The sequence below is a fragment of the Sitodiplosis mosellana genome, unplaced genomic scaffold, assembly GCF_009176505.1.
Source record: "Sitodiplosis mosellana isolate CC-2019 unplaced genomic scaffold, AAFC_SMos_1.0 Smas_scaffold_1, whole genome shotgun sequence".
NCBI lineage: Eukaryota > Metazoa > Arthropoda > Insecta > Diptera > Cecidomyiidae > Sitodiplosis > Sitodiplosis mosellana.
The window spans coordinates 12,895,985-12,909,895 of NW_022595244.1; the positions used below are offsets into that span (position 1 = coordinate 12,895,985).

The 13,911-nt window shown below is 38.0% G+C and overlaps 1 protein-coding gene across 1 annotated transcript in view; it reads left to right on the forward strand.

Moving 5' to 3' along the window:
* Nucleotides 1-947: 947 nt before the first annotated feature.
* The window catches only part of LOC129567487 (pair-rule protein odd-paired), a 36,891-nt gene continuing 23,927 nt past the window's right edge, over nt 948-13,911 (forward strand). Inside the window, exon 1 of the mRNA XM_055444447.1 lies at nt 948-2,574. Within this exon, the coding sequence (XP_055300422.1) occupies nt 1,533-2,574 (1,042 nt within the window). The 5' untranslated portion in view covers nt 948-1,532. The remainder of the gene's footprint in view (nt 2,575-13,911) is intronic.

The window sequence follows — 13,911 nt, forward strand, 5'->3', positions numbered from 1 at the left end:
GTTGTGTCTACTTGGTGAGTGAGCGACAGAGAGAGAGAGAGAGAGAGTGAAGTTCGATTAGCGATCGCAAAGCGCATCATTGGCACACGCGCTCACCACCACACACAGCTGGATTGTTGTCGAATCACCAGGCTTGCTGAGATCTCCACGCTTTCTCTGTGTCGCCGTTATTCCTTGTGAATTTCGCACAATTGAACGCATAACTCCTGCTAAATGCAACTATTGAAATTTTTATTAATTAAATTGAGTGGATTTTAATTGGAAATGCAACATTTTTCTACAAAAAAAATTGTCAGAAACATTTTTCAAAAATCGAAAACACAAACTATGTACAAGAAAATCAACCTAGAGACGAGCATAGCTCGAACAATTTCCACGAAAAGTCTCCAAAGAAACTGTTCGAAAAATGTTCAATACGCTTATCTCCGTCTAACCAGTGCCTTCGTTACGGTAGACGAGTTTTCGTGCAGTTTTCGAATTTCGATTCTCTTTCCATCCAACGCGTTCGATCGCTTGTTGGGTGAGCTTGCGCAATTCGGTACGCGACTGTATTCACAGCCGTACGATGTTGAATACACGAAAAAAGCAACAGCACAAGAATCAAATCAGAACCAATCGCATCCAGAAAATGGAAGACCGAATGAAGAGAAAACGAACAATATTGTGAAATGGTACGGCTAAGCGCCGCCCATCACATCGTAGTAATGTACGTTACTTTCGCTTCACGTTCATGTGGATTCGTTCTTGCTGTGCACTTCTGCTGGTGAGATCGCTGCTTGAATGTGTTTGCTTTGTGTGTTTTTTGCCCCATGCGTTCCTCACATTTATTTTCGTCTACGTTATACGCCGTACTGTTTGCCTTGGTGTGCGTGTTGTGTGTTGCTTATTTCTTTCGAATACACAAATTATTCACTCTTCATCCTTGCCTAGCCGATGCCAAGAGCTTCAGTGTTGAATACGATTCGATGCAGGCACGCATACCGTTTTTGAGTCGTTTGGGTCGCAGTGTGTGTCTTCAGTTTGTTGTATGACCAGTTTTGTTTTTCTCGTCGTTGAAGCGAGTCGCATCGCAGCAGGAAAAATAACTGAAAGATCAGCAAGACAGCACGACAAGAATTAGGTTTTTTTCTCTCTCGTGAATTTCAAATGTCATCTCAGTAGTGTGTTAGAAGTTTTTCAAATTTTCACTCGGAAAAAATTAACGAATTTTTTTTTCTTCTGAAATTTTTTCTCTTTCGATCATAACTTAAAATATTGGGATTATTTGCTATGACTAAGACAATTTATCAGTTCAAGTGGTGAACGAAAAGTGCTTGTGAACATTTAACAAGACTCTGTTTTTGGAGACAATTTGAAAGAAGTGTGAAACATTTTTAGAAAAAGAACCATCAAGTGTTGAAATAAACTATCCTTCGATAAATTTAAATATTATTTTAGTTTCGTGAGCAAAACATTGGAACAAAGAAAAAATAAACTTTGAAAGAACAATTTTGACTAGTGTTTTGAAGGGAAAAAAAACAGACAAATTAAACATGATGATGAATGCATTTATGGAGCCGACGGCTCCTCCACATCATGCACAATTGGCGAGCTATGGTTTGAAAATGTCGCCGCCACCATCGTTAGCTAACGAAAATATTGGCAGTGGTATGCTTTCATCGGGTATGATGAATGGAAGTGGCAGTGATCACAGTGCCGTCGGTATTTCGAACAACACAAATTACCAAGCATCCAGCTATGGTCCGTGTGCAGCTGCAACGGCTCCATATCCAACATACGGTCGTGATTATTTGTTAAAACGTGATCAAGATTATTTCTCGATAGCTGGCCAAACGGCAAACGCTGCTGCCACTCCAGATCCAGTATTGTTCACGGGAATGCATCATGCGATGCATGAAAACCAGTTCAGTTCGTATCATCAGCATCAAATGCGAATGGGCATTGGAAGTGGTGCAGTCAGTTCATCGGTCAGCGGACAGATTCCAGCTGCACCGGTACCACAGCCAGCAACTTCATCCGTTACACCATCGGCTGGTGCGGCTCCACCGGAATATAATCCATACCATTCACATGCACAACACAATTATGCATCGGTAATGCATGCCCACAACATTGCCTATTTCCCAATGAATTCGGGAGCTGGTGCAGGCGCTTTCAATCGATACATGCGTCAGCCGATCAAACAAGAAATGCAATGCCAATGGGTTGATCCAGAAACAACCACTATCTCACACCATCATCCACATCATCCACACTTCCACAGCCTAGGAAACAACAATAACAATAACAACGGTTCGTCGGGAGCAGGACGCAAATGTGGCAAAGTATTCCATACAATGCACGATATCGTTACACATTTGACGGTGGAACACGTCGGTGGGCCAGAGTGTACAACACACGCTTGCTTCTGGGCTGGTTGTGCACGAAATGGACGACCATTCAAAGCCAAATACAAGTTGGTCAACCATATTCGCGTTCACACGGGCGAAAAACCCTTCGCGTGCCCATTCACTGGGTGCGGCAAAGTTTTCGCAAGATCGGAAAACCTGAAAATTCACAAACGCACCCATACTGGTGAGTTTCTAAAAAAAAATGTTTTCTACCACAATTTGTCTTTTTTTTTTTACTAGATTGTTAGTCATGAAAATTGGTTTGATATTCTCTTCAAAATTAAATATTTTTTTGACAGTTTACATTGTAAATCAAGTCAAGTAGAAATAAAAATCGCTGTTCTCATACACAAACAAGCGAAGAAAAAGAAGAAGAAAAAAAAACGTCGAAAAAAAATCAAAATTCTTTATGTTTCCGAGAATGTAAGTGATACTACACAAATCAATTCAGCTCGTTTACCTGGCTTGCGTTTTGTAGGTGTAAACTACGGATATATTGTCGTTGTGCTCACTTTTCGGTTTATGGATCTGTTCGAAGAAATGTATCGACAAAGCAAAAACGAGCGTAAAACGGAGAAAAAGGTCATTTATGACACAGCCATGAAAGTATTGAAAATGCACCGAAGAAGAGGCGAGTGAAAAATAAAAATCTGAATCGATCCTTCCAAATCGACCCGAATGCGTACAAATGTTAATTTCTTTCGAATTACATTCTTACCAATTTACCACGCTCTACATTTCAAGTGACTCGAGGCAGTTATGTGAAGGCTGCCCCTCTGAACAAGAGAGAACAACTTTGAAACGCCCTCATTAATACGCAATGTTACACACACACACACACAAAAATCAGTTCTAATGAGCATTCAATCACATTATAATCGAAATGTTTGTTTATGCTTAATTCGAGTGCATGCAGACAAAAAGTCAATTAGGCAAGTGTCCGCACGTGCATCTCTTATCGCATTCGTCATATATTCATTCAATGGAATAGCTCTCTGTGCCGCTCTCTGTTCACGCGTAGCAAAAGAGAGCACACTCTGGCTCGAGAGATGCAGTCGAACAATGAAAATCATTTCCAATTACAGTCAAATCGAACAAAGGATAAAAAGTCAAAGTGAACACGGATTCTGTAGTGTAAAGCAAAGAAAAAAAAAGCGAACAGAAATCATTGAGATTTCAATGGATCGTATGTAAATTTGTGGTAAAAAATAAAACGCTCAATGAACGTGCTTTGTATGCGGTTTTCAGATAGAATCTACCAGAATGGTTCGATCACGTGCCAAAGTTCATATAATTTTATTGGTTTCTCAAGTTTCACCAAACATCGGTTTCAAATCCAACTGACTTCGTTCTGCTATCATTGGCCACATCAGCGATGCTATCGCAAATGATAATCCCGTAAAATAGTTTAAAAACCGAACGATTTTTGCATTTAAAACTAATTTTCGGTGTCACTCTGATTAAAATCCGAGCCAGTTCGTTGCAAGAGAAGTGAGATACGTTCTCGAGCGATTTTTATCTGTGACAAAAATCCTTGTTGTATTACACCCGTCTCTATTAGAAGGCAATCAATGCACAAACTGATTGAATGGCCGATTGGATTCATTCGAAAGTGGAGTGAGTTACAACAAAAAACAACAACTCAAAACCGAATAAACAAAAAAGGTGAAAACACACTGTTCGTAAATCTGTGCTAAAACCGAAAAAAAGGAACAAATCCCAACGAAATAAATAACAATGTTTCTCTTTTTCTCTCTCTCCAATCTCAAACACTCTTCACTGCGAATGGCTTTGTGTTTTGGTCGTCAAGTGTTTGGAATTTGGCAAGAAAAAACAAGCATAATCGCAAAAACAACAAAACATCATTTGAAATTGGAATCCGTATTCTTCTGTTGTTCTTGTTGTTGTTATGCGAAATGCTTGAGAAAACTAGTTCAAAACTACTTGAATCAATGTCTAATGCACCAAATAATGAACTACAACTACTTGATATTCGGAGCGACGCAACTCAAAAAGGAAAAACGGTTGCCAATTCCATTCCAATAGCCAAAAGATTAAAGCAGCGCTCACAATACGGGTGTGTTTTTGTGTGTACGTGTACGGATTCTCTCACCTCTCTACTATTCACCGTTGTGTTGTGCAAAAATTCTAATCCCATGTCAAGAAGATGGGGAGAAAAAAAATACTCCGTCTACTTAATGCCTACGCTTTTATTTTACCATTTCGATTCCATTCATTCGAGGAGTTTTTATGCTGCTTAATTCCCTTTCGGTTGTCGCACAACACAAAAGGCAACCAAGCATCACCTCAATTTCGGATTCACGAATTGGCACATTTCTTCTTCTTTTTTTTTGTGGGTGATTTCGATGCTTGGACATAAGTTACGAAAAGGAACTGAACGGGAGAAAGAAAGAGAAACGATGCAATGTCGCCGTAAACAACAAAAACCAACAAACGAAAAATCGAATAAAGAACACGCCGCCACAAGTTCACTTACGTTCGGTAGCACTTCCATTGCATAAAATTGCAGAGTTTTCATCATTGTTTGGCCAGGGCTCGTTTGAAATATCCGACGAAGAAAATGAAACTTTTTCCATCCGTTTTTTTTTGTGTAAAGAAAATAATAGAAATAGTTTGTTCATTGACCGGCACACGGACAAGGCATATAAATATAGAAAAACGGATTAGTCGAATTGTTGGCAAAACTAACCACAACTGCGGTCGAAAATGGCAAAGCAACAATTTCGTTGTTTTGTTTTGTTTGCTGCGGGGCGAAAATGTGCATCTTGCCGAACGAGTTTGGAAATGTGTTCCGACGTTGATCGAGTAATGAAAATCAATATCGACGTAATTACTTGAACGTAATTGACTACCGAACATGGGAGCAGAAGCAGACACAAGTTTGATGTAGCCGCAACAATCAGACAAAAAAAAAACACTGCGCCGAATAAATTGCTCAAAAGCTAATTCAATATTTTCAGTTGCCGAAAGCAAGAAATATTTCGATATTGCGCATCGATACTTGAGCCTACTTAAAATTGAACTGTTTGTTTTTTTTCTACTCCTTTTGGATATTTTGTATTCAATCAGCGACGGTTTGCTACACAAACAATAAGATTGTGAATTAAGGGGAAAAAACCGCAGCAGACAAACTGAAAGCTCAAACGAAGCAATACAAAAGCCGCCTTTTGTTTTTGTGATACGAAGTAGCGTCGCTGGGATGATGCCACAATACCTTGGCCGAAACAAAAGAAAGTGCCTCTTTTCTGTCAGTCCATTACCTCACGAAAAACGGTGACGGCGTCATGGTGATTGAGCGCGGTACAATCAGATATTTTATGCAGGTGGCTCACAATTTATCATACCTGAGACTTTGTCACATGAAAAATTGGCCATACAACAAAGGATTGCCATCTTTGGCCAACACAGAAATTTGTAACAATTTATTTCAATTGAAATATTCTAATTTTAAATACCGAAATGAATTCTTATTTTGTCGCAATGATTGAAACAAGGCCAAGTGAAACTATAGTGCTCAAAGTCTTGACCAAAATATCAATTATAATGACTTTTATACGTGTAATTAAAAAATAATATTTTGGGTGATCATGTCGGGATCAAGAGAGAAAAAACATCGATTTTTCAAATGGAACTCTTTGCCAGTCTGATTGCCGTTAGAGTGAAATGATGGACTAAAAATCCTTTGTGTGTGCGATACTAATGAGTTGAGTTGATGAAGTCACGTGTAAAAAACGCAGAGAGAAAATCCAAGCGCGCCGATGACAAGCAGAGTGGTCAAATGAGAGAGTCTTTTGTAACGAGAGAAGAAAACAACAACAACAACACAGAATCAATAATTTATTAAAGCGAAGATACGTTCAGTATTATTTTTATTTTCAGCCAATTTTTATTAATAATTAATAACATTTTTGGCTCTTACTTACTCCCAAATTCGTCGTCTTCTGCTTTTTTTCAACGTTTAAACAAGACATAAATAAAATGTTTGAATGAACGAGAAGAGTAAAAAAAGTCAGGAGAAAAATTATTTTTGGAGAACGACAAAACTAACAACTGCACCAACCGAAGCTGGCGTAAAGAGGTGCACAACGCGCTCGCTCATGAATGTCAAGACAATATTTCTTGCTTTCGTAAAGAAAGACGTCTTCGTCGTTTTTCTCTCTCTTTTTCGCCTCAATTCTCGTTCGATTTTCTTCTCCTTTTTCTTCTTCGGCTCGTTTTTTTTTTCATTATTACAACAAGTTTAGTTTATCGTTTTGTCTCGCGCGTCGCTTGTGTTTTTTATCCAGTTTACATGCCTATTTTTTCCCTTAGTTCTTGTTCAGTTATTGTTGGTGCTTACGATTTTTTTTCCTCTTTATGATTAATTTCGATTTTGAATAAATCTTCTTTTTATTCTCCCCGTTTATTCTCTTCTATAAATCGGTTTGGAAATTTTTCGTGTTTTTCTTCGATCGTTTTCGTTTATCAGCTCTTCGGCTCAAATTCGTGTAAATGTTGAGCGCGCGCGCTGAAATCTTCGGAATGCTTGGCAGTACGATGTTGGTTTGGCTGCTGCGCGCGCGATACGAGAAATTTTTTTTCAAGAATTTTCGGTTTTGAGAAAGACAAGCACGATCCAAACGTCATTCGATGGTTTTTCTGTGCAAAAATTAACGATAAAAAAAAAGAATTGAAATGGAAACAAGAAACACATCGCAAAATAAAAGTGAACCAACATCCGAATGTGCGATATTAATCTTCTTGTGTGTTTTATAACATTCGTGGAACTAAAGTCTCCTGACAACGATGCAAACAATTTACAGACTCTTTCAATAGCTTAATAGTTGAGCGAACAACACCACGAGCTGTTCACTCATGTGCGTAAATGATTGGAATGCGACATTGCTACACACACATTATATCCATTTGCCAAAGTTTTGACTAATTTTCTGCTTGGAATCATATACATTTATTAGTCATTTACATTTAATTAATTACTTCGTTTCTTTTTTGTTTTAACATTTTATTGACGTACAACGCCTTTTGCATTTTATGATGATTTTAAAGCTTAATGATACATAATTAAAAGGTTGCTCATGATATTTTTCGTTGTTCGATCGCAACAAATTGTGCGCAGTTCGTCATCTCAATCATTTCTGAACGCAAGAAAAAAAGAACTGGCCTAAAAAATTGAATGATCTTCAATCAAAGAAGCGTAAAACTTTTCAAGTCTATCGAGAGATTTTATCGATAGCTTAAAAATGACCAGCAAAGGAGATAAATTCTTAAATTTCTCCGCCTCTCGATGCTTTTTTTCGTGTCTCACCAAAATGCCAAATAAATGTCGCCGTGCGTTCAACAAGCAAAAGGCTTTTTATCGCATCGATCTTGTTTTGCGCATATTATATTGTCAACAAGTCACGCGCGCGCGCCACCAAATTTTCCACGAACAAAACACCAATTCCAGTGAATCCGTTCGGCATGAGACATTTTCTGATGTGGATACTTAAATATATCTCCTTGTGACATGCAGATCGATTTTGTCTTGAATCTCTCACCTTCATGCTGTATTCCATTTTATTTGCACTCGGCGCAACATGATAATAATGAAGATATTGATTTTCAACGATACTAGCGCACTCGGATTGTTTTTCATTGCTTTCACACTCGGGCGAGTAAGCTGAAAGCGAAAATCTATAGCGAGAGAAGAACATTGTAATTAACATTATGTCTGGCGCATCGTTGCAGCGTCCAAGCGCAACTCGTGTGAGTGACAACAAATACACACAGTTCCATTTCATTAGACAAAGTGTCAGTTGAAAAGTCATGTATGACATTAGTTTTACATGTGTCAGTATAAAATTACCACCTTTGCAGTTAGTTAAACACTCTGGAAAAAGCGAAATGAAAAAAAAAACGGTAGATGATGAAGGCGTAGCAAAGAACAACGAGAAGAAAAAAAAACATCGAGTGCTATAAATTAAGAATGGCAAATTGTTGTTTGTGTTGCTGTTGGTTTCGATTGATTGAGCACAGTTTAACGTCAAGCGAACAGTGTTTATTTGACAAAAATCCGACGTAGACCTCCGCAGCAACTGAGGTGTCGGCTAATTTCTCTGAAATTCCCAATTTTTCACCAATTTCCACCAACGATTTATGTCTTTTGAACACTGAATCGTTAACACCTTGGTAGCATCATCAGCTCCATGCAAGTGACATTCGAAGTGGAACAGACAGCGAACAAAATACATTCCGAACATTTCGATTTCGATAAAAAAAAGCACTTGAAAAGGCGTCAAAATGAAAAACAAGATGATCATTTTTGTCACATATTTTTATTTACATATTTTCTCTCGCCTTGTGTCCTGTGTCTGTGTATGTTGGTCATCTCTCTTTTGCCATCTGCTTCGTTAACGTTCGAATTCATTACAAATTCCAGGCCATCACATAAAAATGCCTTTGGGTTGCTTATCTCCCAACAAAAAAGGGACTGTTTTGAGTGGCTAATTTAATGTCTCAATACTGGTGTAAATTACTGCTGCTGCCCAATGTTTTCGGTTGTCGGTTGCATCGTACGGACGTTTGACATATGTTTTACATCGATAACCATAAACACCAATTAATTCGGGCGTGTTTGTTGTCGCCTTTTGCACTTGACACACACACATCACGACTCTCTTGCGAGCATCCTTTTAATAGTTTTAAATTGTATAACATTGGAAATTGAGCGATAGGACATGCAGGCGGTCACAATTGATTTACTGCCCCCGTTTGTCCTATGGAAATATTAATTTGGTTTTGTAATTAAATGAATTCAATTGAAATTGACGCCGTTTCATTATATATTACAAAAGCAAATGATTTTATCGCTACAATTTGCCTAGCTCATGTACTCATCACGAGTTGTGTTTTGTAGAGAGTGTTAAAGCATTTCAATATCACTTGAATCACATCAAATTAACTGTTCAAAGAATTTTCGAGTTGGCATTCGTTCAAAATGAGTGTGTTCCACATTGAAAATCGATTCGTTTCACATTATTATCCACTCGAATGTTTTTCAAATCGAAAAAGAACGTTTGCTTGAAAATGAAAAAAAGCAATTGAATCCATCCTTTGAAAGGCGTCAAAGCGGCTGAAAAAAGCCATGTGTTCAAGTAAAATGTGTCAACAATTCCTGACAAATAACCTATTAATCACGAGCCTCGTGTGCACAAACACAACCTCATCACATATAACCTGGATCCTATCAATTGCTGGCAAATTCGAAATGAACAAATAGCAGCAACGTTGAACCAGCAAAAAATAATGTGACTCATAAAAAATCAACTTTCCTTTTGCAACGTCACAACAACAACAACGAAAAATCCGGAATTGTATACACGGAAAAAGGGAGGATATGAAAAAAAAACTCGCTCATATAAACAATGAAAAATATGAATTTCATCCCGTATTTTTGTGTGCGTGTGTTAGAAATATGCAATGACACTCAATTTGATGACATGATATTTATTCGGTTGGTTTTTTCCTTTCAATTGGCCCGTTTTCCGTTCTACAAAATGAAAAGAGTAAATAAAACACAATGTTTGACTCGAAAGAACACCAACATTTGTTCAAAAGCATAAATCATCGAACAAGAGCATTGCAAAGTTGAAATCACAATCAACTGTCTAGTTTTTCAGTGAAGAAATTTAAAGAGCGACAACTTGAAAGTGTTGCAAGTTTCAAATATTCGATATGAATTATGATCGAATGGGTTGTTTCTTTTTTATCATCAATAAAATTATGCAAACTACTTTGGTTCGGTTATCAAAAATCCATCGAATCAAAAAATTGTCGATCAAATATTCGAAAGACCTTTTCAAACGATATGACGTGCGCTGATGAATATTGTCCATGCGAAGGTTATCATAAAGGTTTTTATAGAAAGAAATCATATTTTGTCTCTTGATTCGATCAAGAATATTAAACAAATTCAAGCAATCGTCGAGCCGCTTTCCTCAATTTGTTCAGAGTTGTTAAATATGTTGTTGACATTTGACGCTGTGTGCAGACGACGATGAATGATGAATTTGATGGTTTTTTTTTCATCGTGCCAACGAAAAAAAAAATTTCAACATATTTAAAAGGATGCTTCAGCAATAATGGCGAACCTTTGTTCGATTCACTCTTCGTTGTATGCATGCGTGTGTGTGTATATACACATTGGGCTCACCAGCATTTACCGTAACCGATACATAGGTAGAAAAGCGGCTATATATAGTAGATCCTTTATTGTTTCGGTTGCGAATGTGTTTGTGCATCATTAGCGATCATCTTCATTCGGTTAGGCCTACTGAAAAGTTTACGTGTATAAAAAATAAATACCCAGAATTGAAAACGTCCTTCATTTTCTATCCTATGCGCCGGTTTTCTTGTGTGTGCACAGGGACAATATTATTCAATTTTGCTGTTGGTGACGACGACGACGACGACGATGACAACAACGATGACGATGATGTTTGAGTGAATCTTTCGCTTATTTATTTTCGATTGTTTCGCAACCGAATTGAGGGGAGAGAGTGGTGCGATGGTACTTGCGATGACAATACCAGACGCACAAAACACATACAATTGCAATTGAGAGCCCAACAAAAGCCTGAACGAGTCGAATGAAGCACTAAATGATCTATCTATTGTCTGTGGATTTAATGCGAATGAATAATAATAATAAATAAATAAACAGATGGGTTTTGTTGTCTCTTTTGGCTTGGTGCGTTCTGTAGGCTGGCGGCTCTTTTTTCACTTCACATTTTCCGTCGAATGTGCGTTCGTGTGTGTGCACACTCTCGCAGTTATGAATTTACCAACCTCTGCGATGTAGTTTGAAGTTGTTGTTGTTGTTGTTGTGGCATTGCATTATCTCCTCGGCACAGTCGCATCTTTCTGGTTTCAAGTGTCCAAAGTATTATTCATCGAGATTCAGGCGGGTACTTGCGCCTAATCCGGCCAAGCAATAAAAAATGGAAGATTTACCGCGATGGATCGTTAAAATCGGGAAAATTGTCGCAAAGTACCGGTACATTTGCATGAAACTTTGCGCTCTAGCATCGTTCGACAATCGACATTAGAAGAAAGTTTTTCGGGGCCGTTTCGTTCATGCAAATACAATTTTCCACATTGATATACGATGGAATTATTCAAATATCCAGCAATTTTTTTATTTCTGGTGCGTGCGCGAAAAATGGATTTTATGTGTGCTCAATCTTTCGTGGCACAGGGAGAGAATTAATTTTGATTTAGAACCTCGAAAACTTTTTTTTGCCGTGTGATTTCACATAAATTAAAGGACATGCTTTACATTTCTCGCTCTGAGTTCAGCATCCCCCCAAAAATGCTCTCTCTCTATCTCTCTCTCTCTCTCTATCTTTCTCTCTTGCCAACAGAGATAGACTCCCGCTTACCGTTTCTATTGTGACTCCACACTTTGCCGTGTGTGTGTGTGTGTGTGTGCCGAAACTGAGATATGCAATTGAATTTAGTGTTGGCCATTCATTTCACCGTGATAATGGTATTTTCCCTGATTTCCATTCGGCGATTGTTGTGTGTATTGCGTGTTTCGAGCGGTCGCTGTATTGATTTTATTTGTGATAACAATATGGCCGATGGCCAAGCATTGTTCCAGCGAACAGTGTAATCAAATCAATACGGTATCGGACCATTCTCGTTGCAAGTTAAACAAAAGAGCTGAAACTGCACACAATCGATGAGCAAATAGACACCAAACATAATTCATAATTCAATTCTTGGAATGAACAATTCAATTTTGTGCGGATTGCATGCCGTTCTAGCGGTAAAACTTCAACAGAACTGTTTTGTTTGTTTGTTGGTTGGTTTTTTTTTCGCTGCGAATGGTGTCGAGTTCAGGCAGTCAACGAATGTGTTGTTAGCTCGAACAACTATTTGCCATGTAAGTGGTGAATGTGTGCTTGTATAGTTTTTGCGCGCGTGTGATTTTAGCACACGATAGAAAATGCGGATTGCAATCGCAAAAACACCACTTCTTCTTCATCGTCGTCGTCGTCGTCGGCCGAAAATTCCATGGAACTGTGTGAACAACCTGCCGATAAATCTTTGCCGGCAAATGAAATATCGGACGTCAAAAAATGGCGATGATTCAATCCAAAAACAAAAAGCCATTGTTTTGCCGCTTTTGTACAACGATTATTGCACACAGAAAAACATGTCGAATTTTGGTCCCGACTGGCATTCTCCCCCCTTTCTCTTACTCCATTCCAATGTTTGCAATGGCATAAAACTAAACCAAAAACTATGGAATTATTATCATGCGCATCATAGCTTTTTTCTACAACATCACGCGCCAAATAGCAGCAGCAGCAAAACTAAATGGTGTTATTGCTGTTGAAAATGCATTAAATCGGGACTTTGACTAGTTTTCCGAAGAGATGTGCATGTTTTGAATATATCGTTAACTCAACCAGATAGCCCGATTGGAATTGCTTTTAATTTTTATTTACGGATTTTTGCATTTTTTTTATTGGTGCCATTTGGAAGCGTAATCTTTTTGATAATAAGCTTTTCGTTTCGTCATCGAGCAGAGGAAAGAAAATAATTGATTTACTGTTACGCCAATCTCATCAAGCTTTATTCAAGTTCGACTCTTTAATATTCATTTTAATTAACTCTTTCGAGCCATTCACTTAGATTAACCGTTTGCGCAACCTGTTTGCCAAACAAACCCATCGATGACTATTCCCTAGATATGTTATTTTTTTTAATTTTCGAACCACAACATAAAATGATCGGCGCGATAAAATGCGATGCTTGATCTAAACCCGACAAAAAACCAACGAGACAATCTAAAAAAGGCATCAAACCGTTTTTCATATGCGTTCCAAAATCCATCATTAAAGTTTGGTATTACGTAATAATTTTCCTCTTATTTATTGAACTCGTTTCGAAATCGATGCACATTTTGAATGCACATGCGAATTGAGAATTGAGTAAATGCGATACGTTTTAAATTGCCTTCTTCGGGTTGTTTCTTTTCCTGATCGAAATGACATAATGCCATAGCTATTTACTGCTTCTAAATCCATGCGAGCATAGATCGATCGCATGAAAGAAGAAAGAAAGAAAGAAAGAAAAAAAAAAACATTGCAGATAAATAAGGATCTTAGGTGGTAGCTGACATATTATAACAAAACACAGTGAGTGTGTGCACATTTGTTATGTTTGCGCATCCTATCTGTCGGTCCCGCTCTCCGCATTTTTTAAATACGTTTTCAATTGAATAGATTTCATTTGGTACTTTCTTCCCTTTCGCACTCTCGTACGGGAATTTAGTTGTGGCTCGTTTTTATTCTTCATCAAAAAGTTTCATATGAATACGGTTTTGTTGTTGCTCCGTATTTTCTTTCGCCTCTCTCTCTCTCTCTGTCTCTGTCTTTCGCTCACCTCCCTTTTCTCGCTCTTCATTCTGGTATTTGACAGTGTGATGTGAGCTGGCTTGACAATGGCCGAT